General features: G+C 44.5%; 1 protein-coding gene across 1 annotated transcript; it reads right to left on the reverse strand.

Moving 5' to 3' along the window:
* Positions 1-15,740: 15,740 nt before the first annotated feature.
* FZD8 (frizzled class receptor 8) lies at positions 15,741-18,512 on the reverse strand. The gene has a single exon (XM_056519499.1). It carries the CDS (start codon positions 18,256-18,258, stop codon positions 16,477-16,479), a length of 1,782 nt encoding a protein of 593 aa, XP_056375474.1. The 5' UTR covers positions 18,259-18,512; the 3' UTR covers positions 15,741-16,476.
* Between the last annotated feature and the right edge of the window lie 3,210 nt (positions 18,513-21,722).

Here is a 21,722-nt window from a genome sequence, read left to right on the forward strand (position 1 = left end):
ATGAGTTTATTTTGTTTATTTTTGGGGCACGGGCATATATAAATGTTTACCACTGCAGTTGTCCTTTAAGTGACTTAGCCATGGCCCAAAATGTGACCATGGGATGGCTAAGACAGGGTCTCTCTTGGTGTTCCCAGTGTATAACAGTTAATAACTAAGAAAAGTGGTCGATGGAAGAGCAACTGGTGAACTGGTGACTGGCAAATGGTCAACTCAAGGTACTTTAATGCTTATGGGGAGTGAAGATTAGCCTGTCTGGTCTGATTCCACAGAAGATTCTACTTTTATAGAACAAACTAATGAAAAAGTTAAAGGGGGTACCACAAAGTTAAGTATAAAAAACACTAAAAGTTTCAGAAGAATATAGCATTGCTTACCTGTCTGACCCAGTTCTGAAACTACCAAAAATTCACCTTTTGGGGGGTCTTAGTCTTGTACCTCCTGATAGAACTTCCTGGTTAAACCATTGCTCAGCACTACAATTCCCAGAATGCATTGCTTTCCCTCAGTTCTTCATCACAGTCCTTCCTCCCTGCCCAGTCCTGTTGCAGACCATCTGATTTCACAGAAGACTATTGCATATTGAGGTTGCAGCATCTGCTAGTCATTTCCTGTCAGCTTCTCTGCCTGAGGGGTTGTTTAACATAAGACAACATGGTATAAACACACCTCATTCTACCTGAATTTTCCAATAAACATGTATATGTGTATATAATAAGGAGATAGTGATGTTGGCTGTAGCGAGAGGTGGCGACATCACTCAAGGATGGGGCTAAACTCAGAGACAAGATCCAGCTATGCTTCCTGAGACAGCAGAGGATGATGGGTTGTATTGGGAGGGAGTAGCCAGGGAGCTGCCGGGACAATACAATACCAGAAAACAAAGCCAACACTGGGTGAATCAGACTAAGGGTGCGTTCACATGCTAGTAACTAACAGTGGGTTTCCCGCTGTGGGAATCTTGCTGCGAGTTACGCTACCATTGATTTAAATGGGTACACAGACAGTCCGCAATAGTGTCAGATTTGCGGACTGTCCGCGTACCCATTCAAATGAATGGAAGCTAACTCGCAGCGGGTAACCCACTGCAAGTTACTAGTGTGTGAACGCACCCTAAAGCATGGAGCGGAACCATGGAGCAAAGGTGTCTTAACCCCTTAAGGACTCAGGGTTTTTCCGTTTTTGCACTTTCGTTTTTTCCTCCTTACCTTTTAAAAATCATAACCCTTTCAATTTTCCACCTAAAAATCCATATTATGGCTTATTTTTTGCGTCACCAATTCTACTTTGCAGTGACATTAGTCATTTTACCCAAAAATGCATGGCGAAACGGAAAAAAAAATCATTGTGCGACAAAATCGAAGAAAAACGCCATTTTGTAACTTTTGGGGGCTTCCGTTTCTACGCAGTGCATATTTCGGTACAAATAATACCTTATCTTTATTCTGTAGGTCCATACGGTTAAAATGATACCCTACTTATATAGGTTTGATTTTGTCGCACTTCTGGAAAAAATCATAACTACATGCAGGAAAATTTATATGTTTAAAAATGTCATCTTCTGACCCCTATAACTTTTTTATTTTTCCACGTACAGGGCGGTATGAGGGCTCATTTTTTGCGCCGTGATCTGAAGTTTTTATCGGTATGATTTTTGTTTTGAACGGACTTTTTGATCACTTTTTATTCATTTTTTAATGGTATACAAAATTAACAAAATACGCTTTTTTGGACTTTGGAATTTTTTTTGCGCGTACGCCATTGACCGTGCGGTTTAATTAATGATATATTTTTATAGTTCGGACATTTACGCACGCGGCGATACCACATATGTTTATTTTAATTTTTTTTTACACTATTTTATTTTTTTTTATGGGAAAAGGGGGGTGATTCAAACTTTTATTAGGGAAGGGGTTAAATGACCTTTATTAACACTTTTTTTTTACATTTTTTTTGCAGTGTTATAGGTCCCATAGGGACCTATAACACTGCACACACTGATCTTTTACACAGATCACAGGCGTGTATTAACACGCCTGTGATCAGTGTTATCGGCGCTTGACTGCTCCTGCCTGGATCTCAGGCACGGAGCAGTCATTCGCCGATCGGACACCGAGGAGGCAGGTAAGGGCCCTCCCGGTGTCCTGTCAGCTGTTCGGGATGCCGCGATTTCACCGCGGTGGTCCCGAACAGCCCGACTGAGCAGCCGGGTCACTTTCACTTTCACTTTAGAAGCGGCGGTCAGCTTTGACCGCCGCTTCTAAAGGGTTAATACCGCACATCGCCGCGATCGGCGATGTGTGGTAGTAGCCGCGGGTCCCGGCTGTTGATGAGCGCCGGGACCGACACGATATGATGCGGGATCGCGGCGTGATCCCGCTTCATATCGCGGGAGCCAGCGCAGGACGTAAATATACGTCCTGCGTCGTTAAGGGGTTAAAGGGGTACTCCCGTGGAAAACTTTTTGTTTTTAAATCAACTGGTGCCAGAAAGTTAAACAGATTTGTAAATCACTTCTATAAAAAAATCTTAATCCTACCAGTACTTTTTAGGGGCTGTATACTAAAGAGAAATCTTCCTCTGATGTCATGACCACAGTGCTCTCTGCTGACCTCTGCTGTCCATTTTAGGAACTGTCCAGAGCAGCATATGTTTGCTATGGGGATTTTCTCCTGCTCTGGACAGTTCCTAAAATGGACAGCAGAGGTCAGCAGAGAGCACTGTGGTCATGACATCAGAGGAAATGCATTTCTTTTGTGGATTTCTCTTTAGTATACAGCCCCTAAAAAGTACTGGAAGGATTAAGATTTTTTAATAGAAGTGATTTACAAATCTGTTTAACTTTCTGGCACCAGTTGATTTAAAAAAAAAAAAAAAGTTTTCCACGGGAGTACCCCTTTAATCTATTTTTCCATATCAGGTTTATTAATAATAATAATAAAAAATTAAAATTAATTCATGTAAGTCTTGTTAATTACAAAAAGTGTTCCCTTGTGTATACAATATGCAATAGTGTTCACTGTGGATAAATCCTATTAAATTAGGATTCAGATTTGCAGTGTAGCTTACTTCCTAAATGTCCTCTTGTAAATGAAATTTCCCCTTTAAACACTAACGATGCAGAATGACCCAACTACAAATAAAGAACTACAACTCCCAGCATGCTACAAAAGTCAGAACATGCTAGAAGTTACAGTTTTGAAACAGCTGGGGAGCCACAGGTAGGGTGTAGAAGCAAGTTGTAATAATAATAATAATAATAATAATAATAATAATTCCTTTATTTATATAGCATCAACATATTTCACAGAGTTGTACAGATCACCCAAATCAGTCCCTGACCCCATTGGGCCTTACAAACAAAATTCCAAATATAACTATCTAAAAATAGAAGAAAAAAGTAGGGATATGCGCCCCTAGTGAAGGATGTTTATAGGTGAGATGAGAACAAGTTAAGTTGTAACACTCACCTATTTTCGTTGTGCTGAGAGCACAACATCTGTGATAGCCTTAGGTGATGTCTCAGGTCTGCAGCCACGGTCCTCTGGAGCAAAGGTGATGTCCCAGCAGTGTAAATAACAAGAAAAAGGCAAAAGTTGGGCCGTTGGTGGCGCTGGTCCTGATGAAAAGAAAGCTCTGTAGACCCTTCTCAGTGTCTAAATGTGGTTTTATTGGCACAGAAAGCAACGCGTTTCTGGTCCGAACTGGACCCTTCGTCTGGCAGTGTGCATACAACATAGTGAACAGATGCGGTTAAAATACATTCCTTACGCAACCATAAAGGTTACGTTCATTTGGCAATTCACAGACATGGTTTACGCAAGTAGCGTGGGTAAGTAGAAAATCTGTAGCTGGAACCCGGTCCCGTACGAGTGCATTACTATATCTGCACTAGCCGGCCAGGGCGTCAGTAACTTACAAGGGCAATCTGATATATGTATGTGTAGGGATTGCCTTACTGGGAAATCGGCCGGAGGTTGATATTCTTCTTAGTTACTGCGGCTGAGGGAGTAGGGCTGATTGGGTAAGCGTAGCTGGAGATGCTCATGATAGGTCAAGGGGCGGAGACCTATGTCCCGTGCGTATCACTCTGACTATTGAGCTGTCAGAACCCTTAGCGATATGGAGCGGTGGCGGAGTTGAGAAGGGGCGGACCTACAAAGGTACTGTACCAATGTGGGTGAGTCTGCTATCGCACAGCGGGGCGATATGCAGCGGTAGTAGAGTAGAAAAAGGGCGGACATTTTTTTTTTTTGGAACCGGGGCGATATACATCGGGGCGATATGCGGCAGTGGCAGTGTTGAAAAGGGGCGGACCAGTGTTGGAAGAAGATGACACAAGTATTTAAAGTATTATTTAGGGTGTGTAATAAGGATTACACAAGGATAGTTTCAGAGACTTCGTTGAGTCCAGTAGGCTGGAGAGATCCACACTTGAAAATCCAGAAGACTTCTAGTCTCTTCAGTATTTCAAATCTATTCGAACGGGATTTAGGAACATGATCAACAGGGGACTCAACGAAGTCTCTGAAACTATCCTTGTGTAATCCTTATTACACACCCTAAATAATACTTTAAAATACTGCCTGCTCCTTCAACTCCCACTTTCACACATCACCAGTATGCCACACCAACTACTGACAGTCCTACATACCTCACACGGTATACTGTACACACTGTATTATATGCTAACAGCCCTACACACGGCATACCTGAGTATACCTGGGATACTACCATTCCCACCCTCCCCTACCCCAGGCAATACATATATAAATTTTTCCCAATAGGGGCTAAAAAATACTGTCCCCATCTCTACCATACCACATACCTCATACGGCTGCTGCATACCCTACCCAGTAGTTTCTAACCATTGTCCACCTAGCTAGGTGCCTCACAGCACATCTAGCCGGTCACACTACTCTTCTACAGTTCCTCCAATCAAGCCGGCCACACTACCCTTCTACCCTAATCTGTGTTAGTTTTTCTAAAATAGGTCCGCCCCTTTTCTGTGTCATTTTCTTCCAACTGGTCCGCCCCTTTTCAACACTGCCACTGCCGCATATCGCCCCGATGTATATGTGCTATTATTTTTTGTTATTTTTTCTAAAATAGGTCCGCCCCTTTTCTGTGTCATCTTTTTCCAACACTGGTCCGCCCCTTTTCAACACTGCCACTGCCGCATATCGCCCCGATGTATATGTGCTATTATTTTTTGTTATTTTTTCTAAAATAGGTCCGCCCCTTTTCTGTGTCATCTTCTTCCGACACTGGTCCGCCCCTTTTCAACACTGCCACTGCCGCATATCGCCCCGATGTATATGTGCTATTATTTTTTGTTATTTTTTCTAAAATAGGTCCGCCCCTTTTCTGTGTCATCTTCTTCCAACACTGGTCCGCCCCTTTTCAACACTGCCACTGCCGCATATCGCCCCGATGTATATCGCCCCGTTTCCAATACCGCTGCATATCGCCCCGGTTCCAAAAAAAAAAATGTCCGCCCTTTTTCTACTCTACTACCGCTGCATATCGCCCCGCTGTGCGATAGCAGACTCACCCACATTGGTACAGTACCTTTGTAGGTCCGCCCCTTCTCAACTCCGCCACCGCTCCATATCGCTAAGGGTTCTGACAGCTCAATAGTCAGAGTGATACGCACGGGACATAGGTCTCCGCCCCTTGACCTATCATGAGCATCTCCAGCTACGCTTACCCAATCAGCCCTACTCCCTCAGCCGCAGTAACTAAGAAGAATATCAACCTCCGGCCGATACTATTTCCCAGTAAGGCAATCCCTACACATACATATATCAGATTGCCCTTGTAAGTTACTGACGCCCTGGCCGGCTAGTGCAGATATAGTAATGCACTCGTACGGGACCGGGTTCCAGCTACAGATTTTCTACTTACCCACGCTACTTGCGTAAACCATGTTTGTGAATTGCCAAATGAACGTAACCTTTATGGTTGCGTAAGGAATGTATTTTAACCGCATCTGTTCACTATGTTGTATGCACACTGCCAGACGAAGGGTCCAGTTCGGACCAGAAACGCGTTGCTTTCTGTGCTAATAAAACCACATTTAGACACTGGGAAGGGTCTACAGAGCTTTCTTTCCATCAGGACCAGCGCCACCAACGGCCCAACTTTTGCCTTTTTCTTGTTAAATATAACTATCTGTATGTTTTAGAGCAGCGGTCTTCAAACTGTGGCCCTCCAGATGTTGCAAAACTACAAATCCCAGCATGCCCGGACAGCCAACGGCTGTCCGGGCATGCTGGGAATTGTAGTTTTGCAACATCTGGATGGCCACAGTTTGAAGACCGCTGTTTTAGAGTGTGGGAGGAAATAGTAGTACATGGGGTAAACCCACACAAATTCGGGGAGATCATACAAACTCGTAAATTTAAAGCAATATACACACACATATGACCCTTTTCTTAAAAAATTTTTTTTAATTTTTTTAGAAAAAATGTGCACACTGACATTGTTCATAATAATTAATAATTTCACCTTTTTCCTAGCTATAGAATAAAAGTAGAAGTATTATCTGACAATTAACCACTAGATGGCGGTGTAGCATTAGTAGCCAGGCACAGCTATATATCTAAGCGTGCGCCAATGTGTACACCAAATACACTGAATTATATCTGCGTGTCTAAACAGTGACGTCTTAATACAGATAAGGCTACTGAATACTACAGCAGTTTAATATTAATCCCAGCACTGAATGAGGGACCTTTAAAGTATTGATCGGCATTGTAGTCGGCAGAGTAGTTTACCGCATGTCTAGTCAAAGTTATTGATAAGTAACTCTGCACATTCTGCCTGAAGCCCCCTAATCTGGCTAACTGAGCTTCCCCAGGAAAATAAACAGAAACCAGGAGGTCACCCAAAAATGTCAGCAATGATTATAGATTGGTTGCTATCTTGTGTTTCAGAAGTCGCTCTGACCTTTTATTCAACTGGTTTACTTTAGTTTGAAAATAAGCAAATTTAAATGGAGATATAATGGAGAGATATCAAATAGATAGAAAAATATGAGTTAGATACATATGAGATAGATATATAGATAGATATGAGAGATAGAAAGATAGATAATAGATAGATAGGAAATAGATAGATATGAGATACACTGCTCAAAAAAAATAAAGGGAACACTAAGATAACACATCCTAGATCTGAATGAATGAACTAATTGTATGAAATTCTTTCGTCTTTACATAGTTGAATGCGCTGACAACAAAATCACACAAAAATTATCAATGGAAATCAAATTTATCAACCCATGGAGGTCTGGATATGGAGTCACACTCAAAATCAAAGTGGAAAACCGCACTACAGGCTGATCCAACTTTATGTAATGTCCTTAAAACAAGTCAAAGTGAGGCTCAGTAGTGTGTGTGGCCTCCACGTGCCCGTATGACCTCCCTACAATGCCTGGGTATGCTCCTGATGAGGTGGCGGATGGTCTCCTGAGGGATGTCCTCCCAGACCTGGAGTAAAGCATCCGCCAACTCCTGGACAGTCTGTGGTGCAACGTGGCGTTGGTGGATGGAGTGAGACATGATGTCCCAGATGTGCTCAATCGGATTCAGGTCTGGAGGACAGGCCAGTCCATAGCATCAATGCCTTCCTCTTGCAGGAACTGCTGAAACACTCCAGGCACATGAGGTCTAGCATTGTCTTGCATTAGGAGGAACCCAGGGCGAACCGCACCAGCATATGGTCTTACAAGGGGTCTGAGGATTTCATCTCGGTACCTAATGGCAGTTAGTTTACCTCTGGTATGCACATGGAGGGCTGTGCGGCCCCCCAAAGAAATGCCATCCCCCACCATTACTCACCCACCACCAAACCGGTCATGCTGGGGGATGTTGCTGGCAGCAGAACGTTCTCCATGGCGTCTCCAGACTCTGTCACGTCTGTCACATGTGCTCAGTGTGAACCTGCTTTCATCTGTGAAGAGCACAGGGCGCCAGTGGCCAATTTGCCAATCTTGGTGTTCTCTGGCAAATGCCAAACATCCTGCATGGTGATGGGCTGTAAGCACAACCCCCACCTGTGGATGTCGGGCCCTTGTACCACCCTCATGAAGTCTGTTTCTGACCGTTTGAGTGGACACATGCACATTTGTGGCCTGCTGGAGGTCATTTTGCAGGGCTCTGGCAGTGCTCCTCCTGCTAGTCCTTGCACAAAGGCTGAGGTAGCGCTCCTGCTGCTGGGTTGTTGCCCTCCTACGGCCTCCTCCACGTCTCCTGATGTACTGGCCTGTCTCCTGGTAGCGCCTCCATGCTCTGGACACTATACTGGCAGACACAGCAAACCTTCTTGCCACAGCTTGCATTGATGTGCCATCCTGGATGAGCTGCACTACCTGAGCCACTTGTGTGGGTTGTAGACTCCGTCTCATGCTACCACTAGAGTGAAAGCACCGCCAGCATTCAAAAGTGACCAAAACATCAGCCAGGAAACATATGAACTGAGAATTGGTATGTGGTCACCACCTGCTGAACCACTTCTTTATTGGGGGGGTGTCTTGCTAATTGCCTATAATTTCCACCTGTTGTCTGTTCCATTTTCACAACAGCATGTGAAATTGATTGTCAATCAGTGTTCTTCCTGAGTGGACAGTGGGATTTCATAGAAGTGTCATTGACCTGGATTTACATTGTGTTGTTTAAGTGTTTCCTTTATTTTTTTTGAGCAGTGTAGATAGATAGATAGAGAGATATGAGATAGAAGATAGATAGATAGATAGAGTTGGCATTTCTTGCTTGTGAAGCACTGATCAGTGAGGACTGGGCACCATAAAACCCTTACTGCCACCCTGACCTTGAAAATATTTCCTGAATCTGCTTCCTTCTCACCTTTGACTCCACACAATGCTAGTGCATGTCCTCACCATATTCTGCCTGCACTAATTATGCATGTTGCAATAAGTTGAAATTAGTCTTTCAGGCACCATAACAGACCCCAATCAGACCCCAAATGATCACCCCCAAGTTATCAGATCCCTGAAGAGATCATTTACAGGTCTTGCCCAGTTGCCCATAGCAACCAATCACATTGCTTCTTTCATTTTGCAGAGGCCTTGTTAAAAATGAAAGAAGTGATCTGATTGGTTGCTATGAGCAACTGGTAAACTTTTCCTCTGCACTGGTTTTGATAAATCTTCCCTTATAGTTTAAGGCTCTGATTATAAAGGGCTCCTAACTATTCAGACTTCAGACCAGACTCCTAAATTACAAGACCTGTAAATGATCTCTTCAGGGATCTGATAACTTAGGGGTGATAATTTGGGGTCTGATAGGGGGTCTGTTATGGTGCCTGAAAGACCTTAGTCAAGACAAAAAAAAAATTGATCCTAGACCACAATATACTCATCAGTCTCTCAGGTCTTCTCGCTTGCTTGGCTTCCCTTGCAGCTGCTATGGCTACAATTGTCTAGGGCAGTGTTTCCAACCAGGGTGCCTACAGCTGTGGCAAAACTACAACTCCCAGCATGCCCGGACAGCCAACCAGGGTGCCTGCAGTTGTGGCAAAACTATAACTCCCAGCATGCCTGGACAGCCGTTGGCTGTCCTGGCATGCTGGGAGTTGTAGTTTTGCCACAGCTGGAGGCACACTGGTTGGGAAACACTGGTCTAGGGTCTGGACAGGTTGACCTAGGTTCTCCTGAGAAAACAGGCCCCATAAGAGACACTCTGACTATGGTGGTCTAAGGTCTGGATATTATTTGTCAGGTTGTCCCCGGTTCTGCTGAAACAGCAAGCCCCATAAGAGCGACTATGACTACTATGGTTTAGGGTCTGGACATTGTGTGCCAGGTTGTCCCAGGTTGAACTGAAAAAGCATGCCTCATAAGAGCTGCTATGGCAACAGTAGTCTAAGGCAGTGGTCTCCAAACTGCTGACCTCCAGATGTTGCAAAAATACAACTCCAGGACAGCCGATGGCCAGCCGGACAGCCGATGGCTGGAAGTTGGAATTTTTTCAACAGCTGGGGGTCCACAGCTTAAAGACCACTGATCTAGACACTGGATGTTGTGTGCCAGGTTCTCCTAGGTTCCCCTGCGATAGCAGGCCCCATAAGAGCGACTATGACTACAATGGTCTAGGGTCTGGACATTGTGTGCCTGGTTGTCCCAGGTTCCCCTTAGACAGCGGCCCCTATAAAAGTCACTATGACTATGATAGTCTAGGATCTGGACATTATATAGGGGAAGATTTATCAAAACTTGTGTAGAGGAAAAGTTGCTGAATTGCCCATAGCAACCAATCAGATCACTTCTTTCATTTTTTAAAAGGCCTGTGAAAAATGAAGGAAGCGATCTGATTGGTTGCTATGGGCAACTGGGCAACTTTTCCTCTGAACAGGTTTTGATAAATCTCCCCCTATAGTGTCAGGTTCTCCTGGGTTCCCATGAGGCAGTAGGCCCCAATAAGAGTTGCTATGACTATGATGTTGTAGGACAGTGCTTCCCAACTAGGGTGCCTCCAGCTGAGGCCAAACTACAACTCCCAGCAGAGCCGGACAGCCAAAGGCTGTCCGGCCATGCTGGGAGTTGTAGTTTAGCCACAGCTGGAGGCACCCTAGTTGGGAAGCACTGTTCTAGGATCTGGACATTATGTGTCAGGTACTCCTGGGTTTCCCTGAGGCAGCAGGCCCCATAAGAGCGACTATGACTACAATGGTCTAGGGTCTGGACATTGTGTGCCTGGTTGTCCCAGGTTCCCCTTAGACAGCAGCCCCTATAAAAGTCACTATGACTATGATAGTCTAGGATCTGGACATTATATAGGGGAAGATTTATCAAAACTTGTGTAGAGGAAAAGTTGCTGAATTGCCCATAGCAACCAATCAGATCACTTCTTTCATTTTTGAAAAGGCCTGTGAAAAATGAAGGAAGCGATCTGATTGGTTGCTATGGGCAACTGGGCAACTTTTCCTCTGAACAGGTTTTGATAAATCTCCCCCTATAGTGTCAGGTTCTCCTGGGTTCCCATGAGGCAGTAGGCCCCAATAAGAGTTGCTATGACTATGATGTTGTAGGACAGTGCTTCCCAACTAGGGTGCCTCCAGCTGAGGCCAAACTACAACTCCCAGCAGAGCCGGACAGCCAAAGGCTGTCCGGCCATGCTGGGAGTTGTAGTTTAGCCACAGCTGGAGGCACCCTAGTTGGGAAGCACTGTTCTAGGATCTGGACATTATGTGTCAGGTACTCCTGGGTTTCCCTGAGGCAGCAGGCCCCATAAGAGCCGCTATGACTATGGTGTTCTAGGACAGTGCTTCCCAACTAGGGTGCCTCCAGCTGTGGCCAAACTACAACTCCCAGCGTGCCCGGACACTCTGGACATTATAGGGGGAGATTTATCAAAACCTGTGTAAAGGAAGAGCGGTGCAGTTGCCCATAGCAACCAATCAGATTGCTTAATTCATTTTTCAGAGGCCTCTTTAAAAATGAAAGAAGCGATCTGATTGGTTGCTATGGGCAACTGCACCGCTCTTCCTCTACAAAGGTTTTGATAAATCTCCCCCTACGTGTCAGGTCCTCCTGGGTTCCCCTGAGGCAGCAGGCCCTATAAGAGCCGCTATGACTACGATGGTGGTAGTCAGCCCAATACCATTTGCCTTTGTGTAATGGAGACCTTATGACATCCCGGCCATTGGAGCCTTATGCAATTACTTGAGTGACCACCATTAGGTATAACGTAGACCCTCTCATCAGTACAATTCCTAATGAGCCACCGTCTTCTACAGTAAATCTCCAATTAGGGTCGATCAGATAAGACCGCCTGGTAATGGCCCCCCCGCACTGTGTTATTTGTTGCCGTGTTACTCCATGTTGTTATGTGGTGTTACAGCATTAAAATTCCAGGGGAGCCAGTTCTCAATAAAGCCCACCTATTAAGTCCTCACCCATCAAGATAAGTCAGTCTAGGAAATTCAGTCTACAAATCTGTCTTATCTCCAGCTTAAACATTGACTCTGTGTAGACACTTTAAGTAATATTTAGTCAAGTCTCTGCTCCTTCCGAGGGAATAGCTCCAGGCTACACATAGGAAGCTAAACTACACCCACACACCGGGCTTACCAGACCAGCGCTCTCCAAACGCCAAGCTCCATTTACTACAAGTAAACTCAGTCTGGGTTACAAACAGATGAGATTATTCGCCGTCTGCCCCTGGGATTTGGGGTCTAATAATGCTAAGGAAGCATTCCGCCATTACGTGTGTGAATTTTCCCCATGTTTCCCAATATGATCTGCTAGTAAATAACTATTAATATTTTTATTCTGTCTACATTTTTTAGGCACGCTCCATAGTGCCTTAATATCGCACCAACAGAAGTCTGTGGGCCTCCAATTCCATGCACTGGTTTTCTTCCAGTCCCGTAAGGGCATAATTTGCATTCTGACCCCAATTAAAGCGAATGGAGTGTGTAAACTGGGACTTATTTACAGCACAAACTGAATACTTCCCAATGGGCTGATTCCACAAGCCTTAGAATTATTTCATTGAGATTTAGCGCAAATATGCAGTAAAAAAACGTATACGTTGCATCTGGATTTTGTTGCAGATTCACTGTGGATCTCATCCCCTATAGCAGTGTTTCTCAACCAGATGTTGCAAAACTACACCTCTCAGCACGCCCGGACAGCCAAAGGCTGTTCGGGCATGCTGCGAGTTGTAGTTTTGCAACAGCTGGAAGCACCCTGGTCCTAGAGCTTATAGATCTGCTCTCGGGCTGTATGCTGCGAGTTGTAGTTTTGTAACAGGTGGAGGCACCCTGGAGCTTATAGATCTGCTCTTGGGCTGTATGAATTAAAAGCCCTATTAGACAGCGCAGGCCGCTGTGTAAACAATCACCAATCTCCTAGACCAGTATGCTGGGAGTTGTAGTTATGCAAAAAAAAAAAAAAACACCTGAGGAAGGGTTCGGTACAAACCAGAAATGTGTTAAGTGCCAATACAGCTCTATGTCTTTATATGTTTATTGTTTACATAAATTGTATTGTTTACATGTTATTTGTTTATTGTTTTTATAAATAAACATTCTATTTCTTAAAGATCCATTTTTTTTTTTTAAAGAAGTCTTCTATTCCTAATAGAAAATAATAATAATAATTACACCAGTGTTCCCAATAATGATTATAGGAGGTATAGAAAACCAATTTTGGAACATAGACGGTTATAATAGACAGTCCCCCCATCTATTTAGTCCGGGTGGGTTAACATGTTCAGGAATCACATGACCAGGTTGTTGACCCCCCCATCCATCCTATATTTGGGCTAATGCTGTCATGACAGAGCGGGGTTGTAAGCATGCAAAGATTTTGGGATTTTTTAGAAGCTAAACCCCCTTATTGAGCAGTGAAGGCTTTAGCCACCACCGATGACGGATGTCATTAGTAAGCTAGCTGCCATGTCTGATCCTGAATGACAGGCTAATAAGGGTCCCCGGGGCATATATGCACTCCAACACATATCCGCCTATCTGTTATTGTTAAACTGTGGCCAAACCAACAGGGAATAAGAGTGACTGGAAAAAAAAACACTATATAGAGCAGCGTTTCCCAACCAGGGTGCCTCCAGCTGTTGCAGAACTACAACTCTCAGCATGCTGGGAGTTGTAATTTTGCAACAGCTGGAGGCACCCTGGTTGGGAAAAACTCCTATAGTGAGTTCGGGACTTCAAGACTACCCCCAGGTCCCAGCAATTTATTTAAGTCCCTGGCAGAAGAGTTTCTAAAAGAGGCCTTGCTCCATAATGCCTGTGCAATTGGTTCAATTAAGGAAAAAGGAGCAGAGAGGAGATTCTTTTTTTCTCTCTCTCCTGTAATGAAATTGTCTTGTAAAGGAAAACTCTGCAAATTGGGGGATTATGTGAACAGACCACCTGTAGGGCATTCTCATTCTCTACCTCATGCTTTGCTGCCTGCAGCCTGGCTAACAATGTAGGGATGGCTAATAGGAAAAGGCAGCTTTCTTTTCTCCATCTCTCTGTCCCTTCCTCTGCACTAACACAGTTACAACTCATACTAAAAAAAAGAAAAAATAGAGAAAAAAAAAAAGTTTAAATTTTATATATATTTTTTTAAATTGAAGATCCTTTAGTGGCTAGGGGTGGTCAATGGCTGTTCGAAAAAACAAGGGGGGACAGGGAGCTGGGAAAGGAGACTTCAGACTATAGATCATGTATGGAGGACAGAAAAGATCAAAGCTTCTCGGGCTGAAAAGACCAAGTTCCTTACAGATTAACCCCCCATTCATTTGGCCTTTCTTAAAAGGGGGGACCCATGTGCCGAGCCACTAGGCAAACAGGTAAAAAGTTCAATAATTTCCAAAGAATTTTTTTCTTTTTTTTACGACTAATTCAGCTTCCCCCCCCCCCCTTTTTTTTTTAACTCGGTAAATGGACTTAGGCTTGACGGACGCACAATGCATTCTCTGCGCACAAAAGGGATCACGTTTAATATACACGAGTTAAGTATAAAAGGTTACTAAGATGTTAACCCCTTAAATTATTCCGCTAAATTGACCAATTTTGATCATTTTGAAGACTCCCGGCGGAAGAGGTTCTTGGCTGCAGCCGTCAGTGAGGCCCAGTGGAGATCTGGTTATGGTTGGCAATGCAATTTTAAAAATTGTTCCCTATGGAGAAAACAAAAAGTTGAAAGTGAATTTGATACTATAGCTAATGTATTTGCAACATGTAGGGTTGCAGGTAACTTTTGTTGCCATAGGGCAAGGGGTTTTTCAACTTATGGCTCTCCAACTGTTGCAAAACTACCATTCCCATAATGCCCTGACAGCCTACGGCTGTCAGGGCATTATGGGAATGGTAGTTTTACAACAGCTGGAGAGCCACAGGTTGGGGAACAATGCCATATTAAATACCTGGTTACATTTTGGCTACAATGTTGTTGTCGTCAACAACAAAATTGTGGTCAAAATGTAACTTCAGTATCTAATGAATTTGTTACGTTTTTGTTACCAACAGGGAGTGTTCCCAACCAATGGCTTTTTTTTAGCTGTTGTAAAACTACAATTCCCATCATGCCCTATCAGGGCATGATGGTAACTGTAGTTGAAAGCCACAGGTTTAGGAGCAGTGCCATAGGAAATATCTAAATAAAAAAATTGCTGTAGAGAATTTGTTCCCTCAACCTGTGGCCCTCCACAGGGGTCAAGTCCTGGAAAAAAAAAGGTGTGGGAACTCACCCAAGATTTCCACTCAAGGGCTAGTACGGCTAATGGGAACGGTGTTCCTGCTGTGGAAAAAGTGCAGGAACTCAGTTCCCACACGTTCCTGCAGGACTTGAGCTCTGGCCCTCCATCTGTTACAAAACCACTGGTCCCATTATGCCCTGTCCAGGGTATGATGGGAGTTGTAGTTTTGCAACAGGTTGGAAAACAAGGCCACAAGTTATATCTGAAGTCTCATTTGGACCATGATTTTTCTAGCTCATGCATGTTACAATTTTCGTACTTTTATTTATTTATTTTTTCATTCGCATTAACTTATTTTATATGTGAATAAGCATTTAATCAGGTTTTCCAATCAAATAGCCCAGACCATTGAAGAAATAATTTATTAGCAAAATGTGTAACCACAAGACCCCCCCCCCCCCCCAACGAACCCCAATACAACCCATCTAACTTTTACATAAGACAATAAAAAAAAAGTGCAGGAAACTGTAAGTATAATTTATAAAAAAAATTATTTTATTGACAAAATAAAATAATCAATTATTTTGTTTCTTATGAAGAAGCCTCTAAACTTTATACAAATATTTACAGAGACATTATAACTTTGTATTATGTACAATATCTTACACTTATTACAAAAGGCGACAAACATTTATATATATAAATACATCCTGTAAAATTGGAAGAAACCCGTATTTACTTGGGACTGAAGACAATGATTTAAGGCATTTACTTGGCTTCGTTAAATTTCCAACCCCCCCTTCCTATTGTCGTCCTGTGACTGGGGAGTGCCACAAGGCATACCGGATTGATAAGGGTGTTGTTGTAGGCAGCTGGGCACCGATAGAGTCACACCTCCACCCTAGCAGTAATGAAATGTTTAAGAACACATCCAGCAAACTTAAAAAAATAAAATAAAAAAATTGAAGGTTTCTCCAGGCATGCTTAATAGAAACAAATAAGTTATTGCCTCATTACTTGGGAGTCAGGAGACAATCCTCTGCCTCTGGCCAGTTGAATTATGGTTTCAGCAATGCTCCTTGCATATAAATGGAGAAGAATCAGGGAGGCTTCAATTCCAGGTACATTGTTCTGACCAGTCATTCAAGTCCCTACTAATGGATACCATTAAGAGTTCATTATCATGCTAATAGCAAGAAACTAGAAAAAAGAAAGAGGGAAGGGGGATGAGGAGGCTAGCTTGGCAGATCTCAGACAGTCAAGTGTCTCTGGTCCCCACCCCCCACCCCTTTTCCTGTTAGTCTTAGACCTGAGATAAGGGCATCTGTTTTGGGTAAGACGCTGAGCTGGCAGTGCCAGACCTCCATGTCAACCCAGTGCTGACATCACTATACATGGACCCACCAGTTGCTTTGCTGCCCCAACAGCAGCGAGTACAGAAAGCTCTCCAGGACTCCAGAGTTTTCCCAGACCAGATCCATACCCCAGATGTGATGCCAACCACCAGGCACATAAAGTACTTAAGCATAAAGACTGCATAGTCTGGCCGGCGTGGCTGTGCCAGTTCAGGTAGGCATGAGTTGCAGTTGTGTGCTGCTTCCCAACCCTGGCGGTTGTGTTGTTCATAGAAGAAGCATGCCACCACAATTGTAGCTGGCACAGTGTAGAGAACACTGAATATCCCTATCCGGATCATAAGTTTCTCCAGTTTGTCAGTCTTGGTGCCCCCCTGTTTGATGACACTGCGGATCCTGAAGAGAGACACAAATCCAGCCAGCAGGAACATGCTGCCAATGAAGAGGTAGATGACTAAGGGTGCCAAAACAAAGCCCCTCAAATTGTCCAAGTTCTGGTTGCCCACATAACAGATGCCAGCCACCGGATCACCATCTACTGAGCTGAGGGCTAGCACAGCTATAGACTTAATGCTGGGTACCAACCAGGCCGCCAGGTGGAAGTATTGTGAGTAGCCGGCTATGGCTTCATTGCCCCATTTCATGCCAGCTGCCAAGAACCAGGTAAGAGATAGGATAACCCACCAGATGGAGCTGGCCATGCCAAAGAAGTAGATGAGCAGGAACACCAGGGTGCAGAGGGCAGGTCCTGTGGTCTCATAGTGGATGTGCTCCAGGTCATGCTCCCTGCTGCATGCCACCTTCTCATGCCCAGCAATCAGCCTCACCAGGTACCCAGCAGACACCAACAGGTAGCAGGCAGACAGGAAGATGATGGGGCGTTCTGGGTACTTGAAACGCTCCATATCGATCAGGAAGGTGGATACGGTGGCAAAGGTGGAGGCAAAGCAAAGTACAGACCAAAGTCCAATCCAGAAGTTGGTGAAGGTCCTCTCCTCCGGGGTGAAGAAGGGGTTGTGGCACGGCATGGCACAGTTGGCGATCTGCCCAGTCCTTACCCGGTTGTAGAGCGGGTGTCTTTCATTGGACACCAGCACCATGGGTGCCCTGCACTGGCACCCGGGCTCACACCCGGCGGGGGGTCTCGGTTTAGTCCTTGGAGGCTCCACACGTGTTTTGCCCTTGTTATGCCCATGTGTTGGCGCCTTAGGGGGCCGCTGCGGCTGCTCCGGTAGACTGGGGGCCACCGTGGTCTGGTCGGTCTTGTTGTAGTCCATACACAGCATGTCCGAGTTCCCGTGCACCGGCAGCCGGTCACACCGCATCCTGTCCGGCCAGGCAAAGCCGTACTGCCGCATGAGAGGCGCACAGCCCGCCCGTGCCCGCTCACACACGCTCCGGCAGGGTGGCAGCGGCTTCTTGTAGTCCTCCAGGCAGATGGGGGTGTACATGCTGCACAGAAAGAACTTCAGATCCGGGGAGCACTGGATCTCCACCAGCGGCCAGAACTGGTGCACCTCCAGGCCAGCCTCGTCCTGCGTGTCGTGGTTGAACTGGTTGGGCATGTAGGTGTGGTTGTAGCCGATGCCCTTGCAGAGGGGCACGGTGATCTCCTGGCAGGTCAGCTCCTTGGCTGCAGCACCGTGCGCTGTGGGGAGCCAGGAGGCAGCAGCAGTCAGCAGCAGCAGCAGCAGCAGGTAGATGTTCTCCAGCACACAGCACTTCTCCATGGTGTCTTCTGCTCGGGTCAATCACTATCCCTGGATTATATGTCACAGCCCAGGCTGAGGGGTCATCTCTGCTCACCCCTACTGTGCCACTCACAAATCTGCACGGGCATCAGCTCTGCCAGCTCCAGCAACACTTCATGCAAAGTTCCAGAAGAAGTTCCTCCAGGCAGCAGCAACCACAGAAAACCCTTGTAAATCCACAATGACAGCTCCGCAGCCTGTAAGTAATCGCTGCTGCACTCAAGTCCCCTCCACTCTGCAGCTTCACTAGTGCTCAGGAACTCCTCTCCTGAATATTTATACCAGGAGCACCCACCCCTCCCTGACCAATCCCCCAACCTCCCCCCATCCACCTCCTTCCCCTCCAGAGTGAGGTGGGACTGCTGCCTGAGGCAATCAACCTTATTGTAAAGGTGGTCTCAGTGCCTATTGTTATGCATGGGCTGCTGGGATGTATCTGTATCATTGACTTGCTGTGTATTTGCAGGATCTGAAGCCATGGCACTCACAAATAACCGGTGCCACTTGGCAATACACACTGCATGAAATCACAGGGGGTTATGTGTGTCATCATCTGGAATTGTTGGTTATTGTTTGAGTGGTTGTTGATTGTTTTATTGATTGTTTTATTTATTGATTGATTGATTGTTTTATTGATTGATTGATTGTTTTATTGATTTATTGAATACAAATATTTATAGTCACGCAATCATATTATACATATTTATGTAGCAATAGGAATCTGCGGAATTCCAGAATAATAATTGATGAGTACATAAGTAAATAAATTAATAGATAATATTAATAACATCATATCCCCCACATATTTTACAGTGCTTTATACAGGCACTGCATGGATGTTCCACGCAGAAGTGACAGTATTCCTGGAAATGTCCCATTAAACCAGTGTTTTCCCAACCAGGGTGCCTCCAGCTGTTGCAAAACTACAACTCCCAGCATGCCCGGACAGCCTTCAGTTGTAGTTTTGCAACAGCTGGAGACACCAAATAGCTGTGGTCTCCAATCTGTGTCTCTTCAGCTGTTGTTAAACTACAACTCCCAGCATGCCCTGATAGCTAAAGGCTGTGTCTCCAACCTGTGTCTCTTCAGATGTTGCAAAACTACAACTCCCAGCATGCCCTGATAGCTAAAGGCTGTGTCTCCAACCTGTGTCTCTTTAGCTGTTGGGAAACTACAACTCCCGGCATGCCCTGACAGACGAAGTCTGTATCCCCAACCTGTGTCTCTTCAGCTTTTGCAAAACTACGACTCCCAGCATGCCCTGGTAGCTAAAGGCTGTCAGGGCATGCTGGGTGTTATAGTTTTGCAACAGCGTGAGAGGCACAGGGTGGAGACCATTGCACTAGTCAATATAAACAATATATAATACAAAAATGTAATATGCAAAGGAACACGTTAGGACTTTACATGTTTAACTTTAGTGGCAATTATTATTTAATGGCAATTATATTATCTCTTTTTATTCCCAAAAGGTTGGTACATATCGAAGAGAAGAGAGAAGCTCCAAAGTCCCAAGGCTAAGGAAATATGTGTCCAATCTCCACTCTGGGGTCAAGGTTGCCTTTTTTAAAATGTATTTATTTATTTTTTTTAGCAGAAGGCAACCATCTGTAGCATGCTCCATGTGAATGAGTCCTTATAGGTCCTGCCTCACCATGACAACCCCATTTTCTAGTGGGTCTGACCCTGTTTTATGCCAATCACAGTCATCCCTATGAACAGCTGATATTGTAGGTGCAGACTAAGGTATGACAGCGTTCATTCAGATAAATGGGTCACCACATAATGCGTTGCGGGACTTAGGGTCTATTCACACTCCAGAATTTCCGCTTGCGGAATTCCACCTCAAAATTAAAGCCCATAGACTTCTGTTGGATTCCGCACTCTCATTCACACTTCTGAATTTCTGCTTGCGGAATTCCGATAGCTTCCGTGTTCCGGACGCCGTCGCTGCCTGCCCAGAGAAGGCTGGGGACCCTCGTCCTTTGGATAGGAGATAAGATGTTTTCCGGCAGAGTACCTCTTTAAAGGGGTACTCCACTGAAACTTTTTTTTTTTTAAATCAACTGGTGCCAGAAAGTTAAAGTGATTTGTAAATTACTTCTATTTTAAAAACCTTAATCCTTCCAGTACTTATCAGCTGTTATATGCTCCACATGAAGTTCTTTTTTCTTTTTGAATTTCCTTTCTGTCTGACCACAGTGCTCTCATCTGCCACCTCTGTCCCTTTTAGGAACTGTCCAGAGTAGGAGCAAATCCCAATAGCAAACCTCTCCTGCTCTGGACAGTTCCTAAAATGGACAGAGGTGTCAGCAGAGAGCACTGTGGTCAGACAGAAAGGAAATTCAAAAAGAATAGAACTTCCTGTTGAGCATATTACAGCTTATAAGTACAGGAAGGATTACGATTTTTAAATAGAAGTAATTTACACATCTTTTTAACTTTCTGGCACCAGTTGATTTAAAAAAAAAAAGTTTTCCAGTGGAGTACCCCTTTAAAGACAAGACAAAAGTTTAGCTCGGTCAGGGTCTGAGTGTTCAGACCCTGACCGAGACAATCCCATAGACTTAGGGTGCGTTCACACAGAGTAAATCAAGAGGAATTCAAGCCGAAAAATTTACGGGCGGAAAAAATAATTTTATTTTCAAGCAAAATTTGCACGGAATTGCACACAGAATTGCGCGCAGAAATGGGGGAGAAAGAAGCGAAGGGGGTTTCAGCCATTTCCGCGCAAATTCCGGGCAAATTCCACGTGAAAACGATGTCGGGCGGAATTTTTTTTTTACCATTGACTTCTATTGATTTCTGCTAGTGGATTCCACTTGAAGAATGAACATGCTCATTCTTCAAGCGGAACTGAATTCAGCGTCGGAATTCTGCTAGCAGAATTTCCGCAGTGTGAACAGGACAGCGGAAAAAACTTTAAAGTCAATGGGCAGAGGAGATGGGCATTAAATTGGAAGCGGAGGATTCAAGAGGAATTACTCAAGTAAATTCCTCTTGAATTACTCCGTGTGAACGCACCCTTACATTGTAAGTTTGGCTCTTCTGCCAGCTCATTCTAGAGATTGGTCGGGATCTGAACACCCACACCCCGACAGATTAAAATTTTTAACATGTCTTTCTAACATGGGCTTGTAGAGAAAAAAAAATTAAAAATTATGAGCAGAACAAAGTTGCACATATTGCCCTAGTTGGATGCAGTTCCATCTTCCTAGTGCTGCAAGCTGTATATGCAGATATTACATCTGAATCCATATTCCACAGTGTAATAACATTTTCATGTTAGACCCCTGATATTTTGAGAAGCATTCGGCTTCTCCCCCCCCCCCGGGAAATATGTATAGCTCAATGTGTGTTTATTTATGACCATTGAGATTTGGTGACTGTAGACAGATAGTCTAGGAGTTCAGGAAATTGATACGCCGAGTGGTATGTTAAGA

The sequence above is a fragment of the Hyla sarda genome, chromosome 5, assembly GCF_029499605.1.
Source record: "Hyla sarda isolate aHylSar1 chromosome 5, aHylSar1.hap1, whole genome shotgun sequence".
In the NCBI taxonomy this organism is placed as follows: domain Eukaryota; kingdom Metazoa; phylum Chordata; class Amphibia; order Anura; family Hylidae; genus Hyla; species Hyla sarda.